Below are 13,494 nucleotides of genomic sequence, written 5' to 3' on the forward strand. Positions count from 1 at the left end.
TGCTAGCTGTGGGCAATCTGAAGGAAGAACATCTCAGATTAAAGAAATTTGAATTTGAAGCCTTGAAATGGAATCCATATGATGAAAGAGAAACCTAGGGGCCAGAGGCTAGGGTACAGTGGACAGGAAGAGTAGTTATGGAGCACAGAGGTAGGTGATCTGCTCCAAGTAATGGAGAGTCTTGTGGAGTCTGACTAAAGAATGCTGAAGGAAGCCAGGCACGGCGGTGCACATCTTTAGTCCTAGCACTCAGAAGGCAAGGCAGATCTCTCTGAGTTCTTTGCAGCCAGGTCTACAAAGTGAGTTCTAGGTCAGTCACAGCTACATAGTGAGATCTTGTCTCAAAAGAGAGAAAAAAAAAAAAGGTTGGGGATAAGAGTAAAAATGGAAACCAATTAGTAGTGACCCTAGCAATACAGGAAGTCCAGAGTGGAAAGAGAGACAGCAAGATTTAGACAGGTCTGAGTACACTTGGTAAGTCGTTTTGGCAATTGTAGAGTAGAGAAGACCGGGAAGAAAAAAAAAAGGGGGGGAAAAAAACCAACTCTACTGTGGCATGAACTGAGAGTTCATCATCAGCTAAGTTAGATTTGGAGGTGCTCACTAAGACATTCAAAGGCATATGGTATACGTAATCCCAGCACTCAAGACCCAGGAGGAACACAAGGTTGAGGCCATCTCAGGAAAAGGGGGAAGAAGTTGGATAAGTAGATGCTTCCAACAAGGTAATATTAAGTCAAAAAAAAAAAAAAAAAGAATGATCTTCGTTGTTCCCTGAACCCACTGTAGGAATAGTTCTCAGGGTATGGGAGGGCTGCCTACCTTTGCTAAAAACAGAAGAGTAAGAGGAATCTTTCTAAACACGCCTTTTTAGGTCTGGGGAGATGCTTAAGAGTAAAAGCACTGTTTGGCAAGCATGAGGACCCAAGTTCAAATCCCCAGTACTCATGTAAAATCCAGGCATGGTGCAGACAAGCAGACCCTAGGTATTTACTGGCCTGCCAGCTTAGCTAATGCAGCAGGACTCAGGTTCAGAGAGCGGTCCCATCTCAAGGGAACAGAGCAGGACACTGGACGTGATCGTCTTTGGTTTCAGTAGGTATGTACTGTACACACACAGGCATATAAAAGGCCATAAATGTGCCCTTTTAAATCTCAGGAGGCAATTTCTCCCCAGAGAGGCTGGCTACATCGTCCATCTCTCTAAGCCTAATCCTACAAGGGAAGAATATCCTGCTACAGACTTATGAGAATTTATGCCTGGCTGATCCTGGAAAATGTGGACTTTTGATCACAACAGACGTGCACATGCAGCACGCCCACTGACCACAGCCAGTCAGCCATCAGTCATACGACATCAGTGCTGACACTTTCTATTTGTGAGGACAGCGAGTCATCTCTCTCCAAGCACAAAGGATATTCTGTACTCCTTCAGCTCCTCCAGTTCTTCTTCTCGTCGCTGCTTTTCTATCAGTTCCTGCTGACGAGAAACCTCATCAAGGAAGTTGGTCTCATCTTCATCTAAACCTCTTACCATATTTTCTGAGGAAACAATTGAATAAGGGATACTGAGAAGACTAAAAGAAAAACGGTCATCTTTGACTTTTCCTTTCCTACATTAAAAGAAAAAAATTATTATGGTGTGTGTACACGCATGCCATGGTACACACATGAAGGCCAGGGGACAGCCCTCAGGAGTCAACTCTCTCCTTCCAGCTGTGGGACCCAGGGATCTACTGGCACAGCAAGCACTTGTACCACTGGCAACACTGCCCCTTTTCCTTTTTAAATAAGCAGCAGATTCTTCAGACAATTAAAAGAAATAACTGTTAAACACCATGGCTTTTTTTTATAAATAGCATGGCATAAAGTCAAAGCATTTCTCCCTTTACTAGATATTAGCACAGACTTCAAATGGTATCTTAAACTCTAAGTAAAAATGTTCAATGTGGTTTAGAAGGCAGAAGATGGTCTTTTTTCTACTGGACGAGCTTCTGAAGGCTGGATGATTAAGATAATTCTATTGCTAGTAATAAAGACAGTTTCATGAGGTCAAAGTACATCAGAAGGCCCAGTGAATCCCTCAGAATGTGAACTATATGAAGCTTACTGAATTTGAACTGTTCCTCATACTCCTGCTGCTTCCTGTCTTTCTGCTCCTGGAGCCGTTCGTACAGAGACCGGGGGTCATAAGCCTCCTCTGGACATTCTGAAAGGAAGACGGCATAAAGGAGACACAGAATTTAGGCTGTTTCATATTATTTTGGAATCACAAGGAGCTAGAAAAATAGCTAAGTCTCTATATTGTCTGAAGGTGAAAATATCAAAAATAGCAAAGTCTACAGCATCTTTTGCCCCTCACTCAGAAAGCGGCAGGTGGTTTGCAAAGGCAGCTATTAATGTCACACTGCTAACTGGATGAGCAGCTGGTCAAAGCTATTAGCATCCTCAGTTCAAACTGTGCCTCTTCCGCCTGTGACAATGGAAGAGACTAGCAGACTCTCCTGGAAAGCACTGTGGAGGGGAGAAGAGGGCAAACATGGAGTACTCTAGTCCTGCTGTGGAGACTTCACATGGGTAACTTCACCCTGTTCCTAAACTCTAACAAGGACAATTAGCACCTTCTTGGTAGAGTTTTATGAGGATTAAAAAATTAAATGAGGAGCTGGAGAATTGGTTCAGCAGTTAAGAGCACTGGCTGCTCTTCCAGAGGACCCCAGTTCAATTCCCAGCACCCACATGGTAGCTCACAATTGCTAACTCCAGTTCCAGGGGACCCAGCATCTTCATCCAGACATATATGTAGGCAAAACACCAATGCACATAAAAACAAACAAACAAATCGTTAGAAAAAAGTTAAGTGAGTGTACAGCTCTAGGTTTATATACCTTGTGGATCTTCTGGTTTTCGAACCTTTTCCCACTCTTCTTGCCTCCTTTTGCGTCGCTCATCTAGCTCTGCCTCGGACACAAACCTCTTTTTGATGACAAGGTTACCATCATCTCCTCCATCCATAATGGAACAGTCTGCGGGGGGAAAAATCTACAATATTTTGAAGAATTACAACTAAAATTCTGAAGAGAAGGGCTGGGGGTGTAGCTTAGTTGGTAGAGTGCTTGCCTATTATGCATAAAGCCCTGGGCTTAATCCTAACACCTCATGTCCTGGGTGTAGTAGAACACGTCTGTACTCCTCATGTCCTGGGTGTAGTGGAACATGTCTGTTCTCCTCACGTACTGGGTATAGTAGTACATGTCTGTACTCCTTGCACATGAGACGTGCAGTTTTTTAGGTAGAGGCTATCCTGGCTTACCAGGCAGAAAACATCTGTGTTTTCCAGTCTGTGAGCAGTTCTGGAATCACTCTTTTGAAGGTGTTTCTCTGTGCCACCACTCCGGACAAAGGTGGGCACCCGCCTGTTCTCAGCACCCACCCTCCTTTCTAGCTGTAGTATTCGTCACCGTGCCCTTTCAGCTGCTACGTCAAGAGCGCAACACTACCTTGGTCTGCCTGTTCTTACCTCCAACACAGATTCTAACGGAGAATCTCAGGGCCTCAAGGAGTCTTAGTCAATCCCAGTCTGTACAGCAGGGAGGGGACAGACCTAGGCACAAAAACCATGAGGGTAAGGAGTAAGACCAGAAGACCACCTAACTCTCAGCTCAACATTCTCTGCTGTCTACCCTGCCCTTCCTCCCTGTAAATTAGTGGCCACATCTGTGACACTCAGGACTCTGACTTCAGGTTTCTCTTTTTTTTGTTTTGTTTTTTGAGACAGGGTTTCTCTGTGCAGTCCTGGCTGTCCTAGAACTTGCTCTGTAAACCAGGCTGGCCTCAAACTCAGAGGTTTGCCAGCCTCTGCCTCCTGAGTGCTGGGACTAAAAGCGTGCACCACTGAACAGACGACAGCAGGTCTTTTAGACTCCTACAACCCAAGCCCTTTATGCATATGCTGGTGTAGACTATATCACACTTCCTTTCTACTCTTTCCTGAACTCTCTGGAGAAGGAAATAAAGATAGCAAAGTCTTATTCCTTTTCCAAGTCAACATTTTAAAACTGGGATGTAGCTCAGTGGTACAGAACTTGCCTAGCATGTGCACGCCTTGGCTTTCTCTTTTCCTTGAGGGATTATGGTAATTAACCATCTACTCTGACATGTTTTGTGTTAATACGACACAACTATCTACCAAAGATGCACAAACTCAACCCAGTGTCTATTCCAAGATGACCTTTGACAACAACCAAGTAATAGTTCACTGGAAAATAAGTCTGGGCCCAAAGAGATGATGCAATAATTAAGAGTACTGACTGCTGTTCCAGAGGTTCAGGGTTCAATTCCCAGGCTCTACATTTTGGCTTACAACTGTCTGTTCCAGGGGATCTGACATTTTCTTATGGCTTCTTTGGGCATCAGGTACACATGTGGAACACAGACATATACGTAGGCAAACACCCATACATATAAAATAAATAAAAACTTAGAAACTAAGTCTACTGCTATGGTATAATTCTTTTGTATACTGTAAAAATTTGTGCCAGGCAGTGGTGGTGCACGTCTTTAATCCCAACACTTGGGAAGCAGAGGCAGGCCTGGTCTACAAGAGCTAGTTCCAAGACAGGCTTCAAAGATACAGAGAAACCCTGTTTTGGAAAAAAAAAAAAAAAAAAAAAGATTTGTCATTTGTATTTGTATTGATTTAATAAAACACTGATTGGCCAATAGCCAGGCATGAGGTATAGGTGGGGCTGCAGAGGAGGCAAGATGAAAAGGCCTTACTAATAAAAGGTACCAAGCCACATGGCTAAACATAGACAAGAATTATGGGTTAATTTAAGTTGTAAGAGCTAGTTAATAAGCCTGAGCTAATAGGCCAATCAGTTTACATATTAATATAAAATCTCTGTGTGCTTCTTTGGGACAGTGTGGCTGGGCTGCAAGACCGGGCAGGACAAAAATTTCCATCTACACTCTGAAAACAGCAACAATTTTGCAGCTTTTACCACGTGTTATATTCTTTTGATGTGCATTATCAAATTTATATGCACACAGAACCTATGAGAAATACTCTCTTTATAGATAAAAGTCGAAGCCCAAGTTCTGTCATTTGTTCAAAGTATACACACAGCACGCAATAGAGCTGAGAATCAGATCCAAGCCTGACATCTTTTTATATTCTAACGTATGTGGTGGCACATGATTGTAACCCCAATACTCAAGAAGACTGAGGCAGGAGGATCATGAGTTTAAGATGAGCCTGGAATATACAGCAAGTTAAGGCCAGCCTGAGCTATCTAAGGACCTGTCACAAAAAAATTTTTTTTCTCATCCTTACCTACTTCATCATACTCCTCCCCAGAAACCACATAATCTCGGTTAAAACAAAGACATGGTGGACATGCTGACCAATACCTGTAATCTCAACACTCAAAGGTAAAGGCAGAAAGATGGGCTAGAGGTCAATTTGTATTACACAGTGAGACCTTGTTTCAAAAAACTAAGGGCTGGTATCTTAGTTACAATTCTATTGTTGTGAAACAAACAAAAAAAACCAAAACACCATGATCAAACAACTGATAGAAAAGGTTTTCATTTGGGACACAGGACTCCTGAGGGTGAGAGCGCATGGCCATTAGGACAGGGACCATGGCAACAGGCAGGCAGCAAAGGTGCTGAGGCAGCAGCTAGAGAACTTACATCTTGATCCACAAGAACAAGACAGAAAGAGAGCTAACTGGGAATGGAGAGGGGCTTTTAAAACCTCAATGCTCAATCCTGGTCACCCACCTCCTAATCCTTCCCAAACAGTGACCAACTGGGGACCAAGTGTTAAAATATATGAGTCTGTGGAAACCATTCTCAAACCACCGCAGCTGGGAATGCGGCTCAGTGTACTAGCCGCTGGGTTCATTCATTGGCATTGGGGGACATGAGAAAGAAGGGCATGTTCATTTCATTTTTTTCTATATCAAATCTGGGTGCTGAGAATGCAATGTTTTTGTTTAGTAAAGATAAAAATTGGAATCTGCGCAATAAAACCCAAACATTCAAAACAGGAGAAATCATCTCAGCTTGAATCCTACTGTTGGGGCTTAGTTCGATGCAAAAATGAGAATTGTAAAAATTACTAGAAAGAAAACTGAGTCAGCTGAGGGAAACTTTGACCCCCACCTGGCCCACAATGCAGCTTTTTCTGATGCAGCAGCACTCAAAGCCTCCACTCAGATGCTTAGGACAATAGCAGGACTGCCCTGTCTATGTGACGTCACAAATTTCCTCAAGCTTTTCGGAGCAATCTCTTAGGAAACAAGAGCCAAGAGCTTACAAAATGTCCCCAGCAGAGACTGTCCCAGCAGGCACTGGTGGAATGGGAGTCATGCTGGGCCCTGGCTTCTCTCTGCTTCCCCCTTTCTACTGTTTGCTGTGGCTCCCCTTCCCACCCTGTATTAGCTAACTCCTTTCCCCCTTGCTCCTGTTTCCTAGGGAATAACTCACCACAGAAACGGTTCTTCCAGCCTTCACCTGGCATCAGAATCCATCACACACACCAAGGAAAGAAGCAGCCATTCCTATTTTCAATCTTCAAGGTGGGCCACTGCACACCCTTTCCAGGCAGCCAACTCCCTCTCAACCTTACAGTCTTGCTCTAAAATCTATTCTATGAGTTCCACACATAAATTTAACCCATCAAGATGAATCTTTCAACAGGACAATGCTTCAATTATAGGAAGGTAACTCCTACTCTCCCCCTTACCTTGCTACTTTTCCAAGGCAAACGTCCAGTATTTTAATCCTACAAGACAGATAGTGAACTTGCCTGGCCTGGTGGCACATATGCCTGTAATCCCAGCACTTGAGGCAGATACAAGAAGATCAAGAACTCAAGGCCAGGCCAGGATACGTGAGACTTACCTCAAAATCCAGGTTAGTCAAATGCCTCAGAGAGTAAAGGTGTCTGCTGCCAAGCCTGATGACCTGAGTTCAATTCCTAAAATCCACAGGGTGGAACGAAAATTGGGCTCCACGTGAGTGTGTGTACACAGACACACATTAAAAAAATAATGAATGAGTAGCCAAATTCTACATACTCTGTATAATAGTCAGAATATTTCTTCTCCAAAAGAACATTCAGCTCTCTCAAGGATTAAAACCGTCTTACAGTCAATAACTACAACCATGTAGGTTGGGTGTGGTAGTTCACACCTGTAATTCCAGCACTGGGAGGTTGAAACAGGAAGATCATAAGTTCCAGGTTTAATACTGCAAAGCAAGCCACTTAAGTTTAGACAGTTTTCAATATAACCTACTCAATCCAACCAATCAACAGCAAGTGCCTTCTGCTGTGCTCTTCTTATCAAAGTGACACAGGCAATGACAAAGACCATGGACTCTGACAGCTGGAGACTTAAGTTCAAACCTTGGTTCTGCCAGGATGAGAACCTGGGATGACACTGAGTCAGTCACTGAACTCCGCTGAGCCTTGACGTCCGTATCTCCATGTCACACTCACCACAGGTGACACATAAAGTCTGGGTGGGAAAACCAGACAACTCATACAAAGACCGCTGGCACATTTCAAGATGATTTGAAAGGTTTCCTGTTACCAAAAAGAATTGTGTCAAGCTCTGGGCAAGGCACAGTAGTGACAGAAACTGTGTGTACTCAAGAATGGGAAGAAATTAGTCATAAACAAATATGACCTTTACATGGAAAAGGAGCTCCACCAAACCGAGAAAACATGGAACTTTAATGTGCACAGATCCAATTCTCTCCAGATGTAAGCTTTTGCTATTTGTCCAACACTGGACTAGACTTTATGAAGTACACAAAAAGAAGTTAAGGTCAATAATCTTGCACATAAACTGTATAATATGGTATATGGTATATAATAAACCACCAACGTGAAGAATACAGGGCACAATTAGGTACTTCAGGACACATATGGATGGATGGTTTCCCAGGCTCAAGCCTTGGACATGCACCTTGATTCTTTTCCATTCTTTATACCCTTCTATCCCACTTGTCACCTAATTCTGTTTTTACCTCATAATAATCTCATCTCAATCCATTCTCTCCTTTATATGGGAGGTGGGCCCCTTCCTTTCTAATTCTTTTCCAGGGCTCCATCTTACATGGACTACTTTCCAAGTATTCCATAGGTCGTTTCTATTCTAGCCTCCTTTCAATTCATTCTTCCCATTATCAATCTAATGGCTCTTCTAAAAGGTAAACTTGCCTGTTACTACTGTTGGCCTGAAATGCAATTTATCATCACCACCAGCCCCATACACACCAGCATGAAAATAAAATTTTAAATGACATTGCCACAAATAACTCCTGTGGGTGAAATTACCTTGTGGTGGAAAAGCACTTATATCAGAGTAAAGTCCATTTTCATTTGTGTGATCCCTCAACTATCTCACCTCCCCATCTTCCTAACTTAATTACAATAATCCCTCCACATAGGGCACCGAGAGCCACTCTGTACATCTCACAACCCGTCTTCTCTGCAAACTTTGCGCAGGCTGTTGCCTCTACCTTGCTTTATCTTTGAACCTCACGTGAACTTCTCTGCTCAGATCAGAATGAAGATCCCCACCTCTAAGAAGCTTCCCGTGTCCTTCTAGAGTAGTGGATGCATATTTCTTTCCAGAGTCCCTACCATAGACACTTAAAACTCTAGATAGCACCCATTAACTATGCTTTACCACTGCTGAATATTCCAACAGCTCGTTACCCACTGCCTATCAGCACAGTGTGGAGCAAGTCAGGTGTATAATAAATATTTTCTGAATAAACCAACCACTAGGGGGAGCTAAAGAATCTGAGCAGGGAAAAAACTACATTCGATGAATATTCCCAAATACTGTCCAGTGTTAACGTAGGCAACAGTGGCCATTACTCAAGGACTTACTGCAGTTTCAGTGTCTCAAGGAATTCTGCTCAAATATCAGTCAACTTTGAACAACAGGAAACACAAAACCAAAACTGAAACAACTTTCTTTGTTACACAATTGAGACATTTAAAAAAAATAACTCTTGCTAGCTAGCTTCCTTTTACTCTGTGGTTTTCAACCTATGGGTTATCTCCCCTTTGGCAAACTTGTCTCCAAAAATATTTACATTATAGTTCCTAACAGTAGCAAAATTACAGTTATAAAGTGGTAACAAAAATAATTTTATGGTGGGGGGGATTACCAGAACTTGAGGAACTGTATTAAAAGGCTGCAGCATTAGGAAGGTTGAGAACCACTGCATCTGATTAAAAATACTTGTATTGAGCCCAGTGAGATGGCTTAGTGGGTAGAAGAGCTTGATGTGCAAGCCTGGTAACCTGAGCTTGACTCCTGGAATTCAGACGGAAAGAAAACTCCTGGAGCTGTCTCCTGACCACCACACAAGTTCAATGGCATCTGCGTCCTTACACTCACATATGTCTCTCTCCCTATCTCTCCCCTCCACACACAATTAATTGACAATATTTAAAGTTTTTTTTTTTTAAATAAAAAGCTGGCACTGAGAAATGGACCTTTTTCTTCAGATTTCACACTAGCCATTGATTCTGCAGTATGGAAGTGGTCCATACCCACACTGTCCTGACCCTCTGCTGAACTACAGAATTTAGGGATTTAGACTACACTGACTTCTAATTCCTATTCTTTAGCCAAATTTCCACAAGTTATACTTTCCCCCTTTTGCTTGCTAAAATAAAGGTAAAATACAAGCAGACAAGAGCCCAGGATTATGGAGACCTAACTATCAAGATCAACATAGGAATGCAGAGGATTTACTGGAAGGGCTTATTTTGTTGAGCCTTCTGTATTTAGTTTTAGGAATACTAAACAGCACACCTTTAATGTCAGTGTGTACTCAGAAGGCAGAAGAATCTCTGTGAGTTCCAGGTTAGCCTTGTCTACATGATGAATTATTCTAGGACAGTCAAGGCTATCCAGTGAGATCCTATCTCAAGGAAAAAGAGACTGACTGATTAAATATGGTCAACTTTCCTTTACTTACTCAGCTTTTGTTTTTCAAGGTAATTGAAGTTAAACTATGAAATTAAATATTTTTCCCAGTGCGGATTAAATCTAGAACATCTTACAAGCTATGCACCACCACTGAACTACAGACTCAGCCCAACATTATTTTTTTTTTAATTGAGAATAAGAAAAAAAAAGTTTTCGCCTCCTCCCAGCCTCCCATTTCCCTCCCCCTCCCCCCACTCTTCTCCCCCTCCCCCTCTCCTCTCCCCCTCCCCCTCTCATCTTCCCCTCCCCCCAACATTATTTTTAAAAGAAATATTCAATGTTCTTCAATATGGATTTTGTAGAAAACCAAAATCACTTTGTTTAATCTTCTAAAAAAATAGAGGATTGAAATATTTGAGGCCAGCCTGGTTTGTTATATAGTGAGACTTCTATCTCCAAAAACAGCCATGCCTTACAAATTTGTTTAACAGCCAAAAAACAAAGATGTTTCAAGGCAGGGTAACTGTTACACACTGCACTACTGTGTTTCTACTGGAGATATATTTAATTTCCAGGCTGGGGAGACAAAATAGGTGGTGTCTTAAATAGCATATTCTGCAAGTTCTAAAATACACAACTTACAAAGTAATTGCTATCCTAGAACCAAAAAATTAGTCTGTTTAACTAGTGCCATGATGCAAGTTAATGAGATTTATTTTCCTATGGAATTAAGTGATGGCAGACTAAGTTTACAACTGGCTGACCAATCACACCCTTCTAAAATTAAACCCTGCATGTAGAAATATACTCAAGGAGCCAGGCAGTGGTGGCCCACGCCTTTAATCTCAGCACTCAGGAGGCAGAGGCCGGTGGATCTCTGTGAGTTCGAGGCCAGCCTGGTCTATAAGAGCTAGTTCCAGGGCAGGCTCCAAAACTTCGGAGAAACCTTGTCTCAAAATGCCCCCCCACACACACACAAAAAAAAAGAAAGGAAAGAAAAAAAAGAAAAGAAATAAATATACTCAGGGAATCAGAATTCTGTCTTATAAGGCTTTAGTTAAGGTAACAAAAATAAGCCAACCCATTTTCTTTTGTCAGTTGACTGCTTTCCAAATACCATGTTAGTCTTCCTATGCTTCAAAACATCAAGGAGATAGAGGGAGATGACTCAGTGGCTGGGAGCATTTGTGCGGTCATCAGGACCACAGTTTGGATCCCATCTTTCAAGTAACAAGCTTCATGAATCAGGCATACTCATACTCATATATCATACTTATGCTGTATGATTCAAGCTCTGACAGGGTGGAGACAAAAGGGCTAGCTGAGATTTGCTGGTTTGCAACCAATCTGCAAACACCTAAAGTCCCAGGTTCAGAGAGACTCTGCCTCAAAGGAATAGACAAGAAAGCAACAGATGATACCCAGAACACTCTTGTACCATTCATGTTCATGCAAAGACAAGAATGAGGGCCTGAGCGAGCATGTGTGTACGTCCGCGCGCGCGCGCACACACACACACAAACCTAGATTCTTTTTTTTTTTTTTTTTTAAGAAAAACACACAGTGGATCTAAGAGCAAGTTACTTGCAGAGATAGCCCAACTAAACTGCTGAAAAGACTACTCTCTGGCCAGAAGACCAAGCAATAGTAATTTAGATCAGGCCAACTTTTCCTTATTATAAAACTTCTTTAGAGAATGACAATTACTTAACAAAGAACCCTGCTAATACCTATTACTGGACTAACCAATCAGTGGGGAAGTAACACCAATCTTCTAACATCTAAGCTTATAATATACTACAGTAGCAAGAGATCTAATGAATCAAAATGAGATTACAGCATAAGCATTTTAATCTATATTTAAGATATAGATTATACAGGGCAGTTTGTAATAAATTTTGAGGCAAAGAAACGTGCGATTATATGTCAAATATTTAATGTATTTATATATGCACACAGAATCTTTCAGCAGCACAAGGTCGCAATCTCCTCTTATATACATCTAATTCATCTCCTTACACTCAAGGAAAAAGGAAAACTAACGGAATATTTGCCCTTTAGCTGGTGTTCAGCACTCTACTTCACACTTAACTCTCAGAATAAAAACAATCCCATGTGTGAGTCTCATTTTTCGTGTATTTAGCTACAATGCAAAGCAACCGCTCCTCTGGAATAAAGCCCACCACTCTCCGTGCAAGCCGGCTTTTTCCTAATGGAAGATCTTCTCAAGACACTAACGTAACAAATGTGGCACACAACAACGTAAGGAGAAGTAGGACATAGTTACTGCCATAGGAGAAGCTAAGCACTAGGTATTCCCCTCCCCTCTTTGCTGTTTTGAGACAGGGTTTCTCTGTGTAGCCCTGGCTGTCCTGGAACTCATTCTGTAGAACAAGCTGGTCTCCAACTCTCAGATCCGCCTGCCTCTGCCTCCTGAGTACTGGGATCAAAGGAGTGAGCCACCATGCCGAGATTAAGCACTAAGCTCTAAGGCAGACTAGAATGAGGCACCAGGGAAGCCTAACTCAGAGCTGCTGTGACACTGAGTAGTGAAAATACTGAACATTTTATGTAGAATAGCATCTTTCACTTAAGAGGAAATCACAAACTTCACATTCCAATATGAGATCCAGTCAGTGAAAGGCTTTCATCTCTGGAGAAGATGGACTAAATACTATAACCTGTCTTCTACTTTATACTTAAAACACTGGGAATGCAATAATAATAATAATAGGGGCTGAAAGATGAAAGATGGTTCAATGGATAAAATGTTTGTCAAGTAAGCATGAAAATTAAAGTTTGAAGCTCCAGAACCCCCATAAACGCAGGACACTGTAGTTCACGCCTACAATCCCAATGCTCCTTCCTGGATATAGGAAGCAGAGACAGGAAAATCCCCAGGAGCTGTGGGCCAGCAAGCTAGATAAATGCAGTAGTAAACAACTAGAGACCGACCACATAGCCAACAATACGGAAGTCAAGGTCAGGAGAGACGGCTCAGCAGTTAGGCTCAGCAGTTAATAGAGCTGCTGCTGCTTTCCCACAGGATGAGTTCAGTTCCAGGCACAGCACAGGCTCACGATTGTTATAACACGAGCACCAGGGGATCTCATACCCCCTCTTCTGGCTTCCTCATGCACCTGCACACACATGGTACACATACATACATAACTATACACACATACACACAAATCTAAAATAAATCTTAGAATCAAATAAAAGGTAGAAGGACCAACAAAGTTGCCTTTTAACATGCAATGTGGCGTATAAATCAACACATACACATACACAAATACGTGCACACACATACATATCAAACACATCACATACAAAAGTAAACTAAACAATAGTTAAATCAAAAAGCCAAAAATAAGCCGGGCAGTGGTGGCGCACGCCTTTAATCCTAGCACTCGGGAGGCAGAGGCAGGCAGATCTCTGTGAGTTCGAGGCCAGCCTGGTCTAGAAGAGCTAGTTCCAGGACAGGAACCAAAAAGCTACGGAGAAACCCTGTCTCGAAAATCAAAAA

The 13,494-nt window shown here is 42.2% G+C and overlaps 1 protein-coding gene across 6 annotated transcripts in view; it reads right to left on the reverse strand.

Moving 5' to 3' along the window:
• Psme3ip1 (proteasome activator subunit 3 interacting protein 1) overlaps window positions 1-13,494 on the reverse strand; it is a 30,918-nt gene that overhangs the window by 14,098 nt on the left and 3,326 nt on the right. The window contains exons 2-7 of one of the 6 annotated variants that reach the window (XM_050143741.1): window positions 7,089-7,217; window positions 6,913-6,988; window positions 3,521-3,604; window positions 2,889-3,042; window positions 2,111-2,209; window positions 1,420-1,542 (exon numbers count right to left, since the gene is read on the reverse strand). In XM_050143741.1, the coding sequence (XP_049999698.1) occupies window positions 1,420-1,542; window positions 2,111-2,209; window positions 2,889-3,015 (349 nt within the window). In that variant the 5' untranslated portion in view covers window positions 3,016-3,042; window positions 3,521-3,604; window positions 6,913-6,988; window positions 7,089-7,217. The remainder of the gene's footprint in view (window positions 1-1,419; window positions 1,543-2,110; window positions 2,210-2,888; window positions 3,043-3,520; window positions 3,605-6,912; window positions 6,989-7,088; window positions 7,218-13,494) is intronic. The other 5 variants (XM_050143742.1, XM_050143739.1, XM_050143738.1 and 2 more) reach the window with 5 other exon arrangements.

The sequence above is a fragment of the Alexandromys fortis genome, unplaced genomic scaffold (assembly GCF_014885135.2).
Source record: "Alexandromys fortis isolate MF-2015 unplaced genomic scaffold, M_Fortis_MF-2015_v1.1 scaffold_1, whole genome shotgun sequence".
Classification (NCBI taxonomy): Eukaryota; Metazoa; Chordata; class Mammalia; order Rodentia; family Cricetidae; genus Alexandromys; species Alexandromys fortis.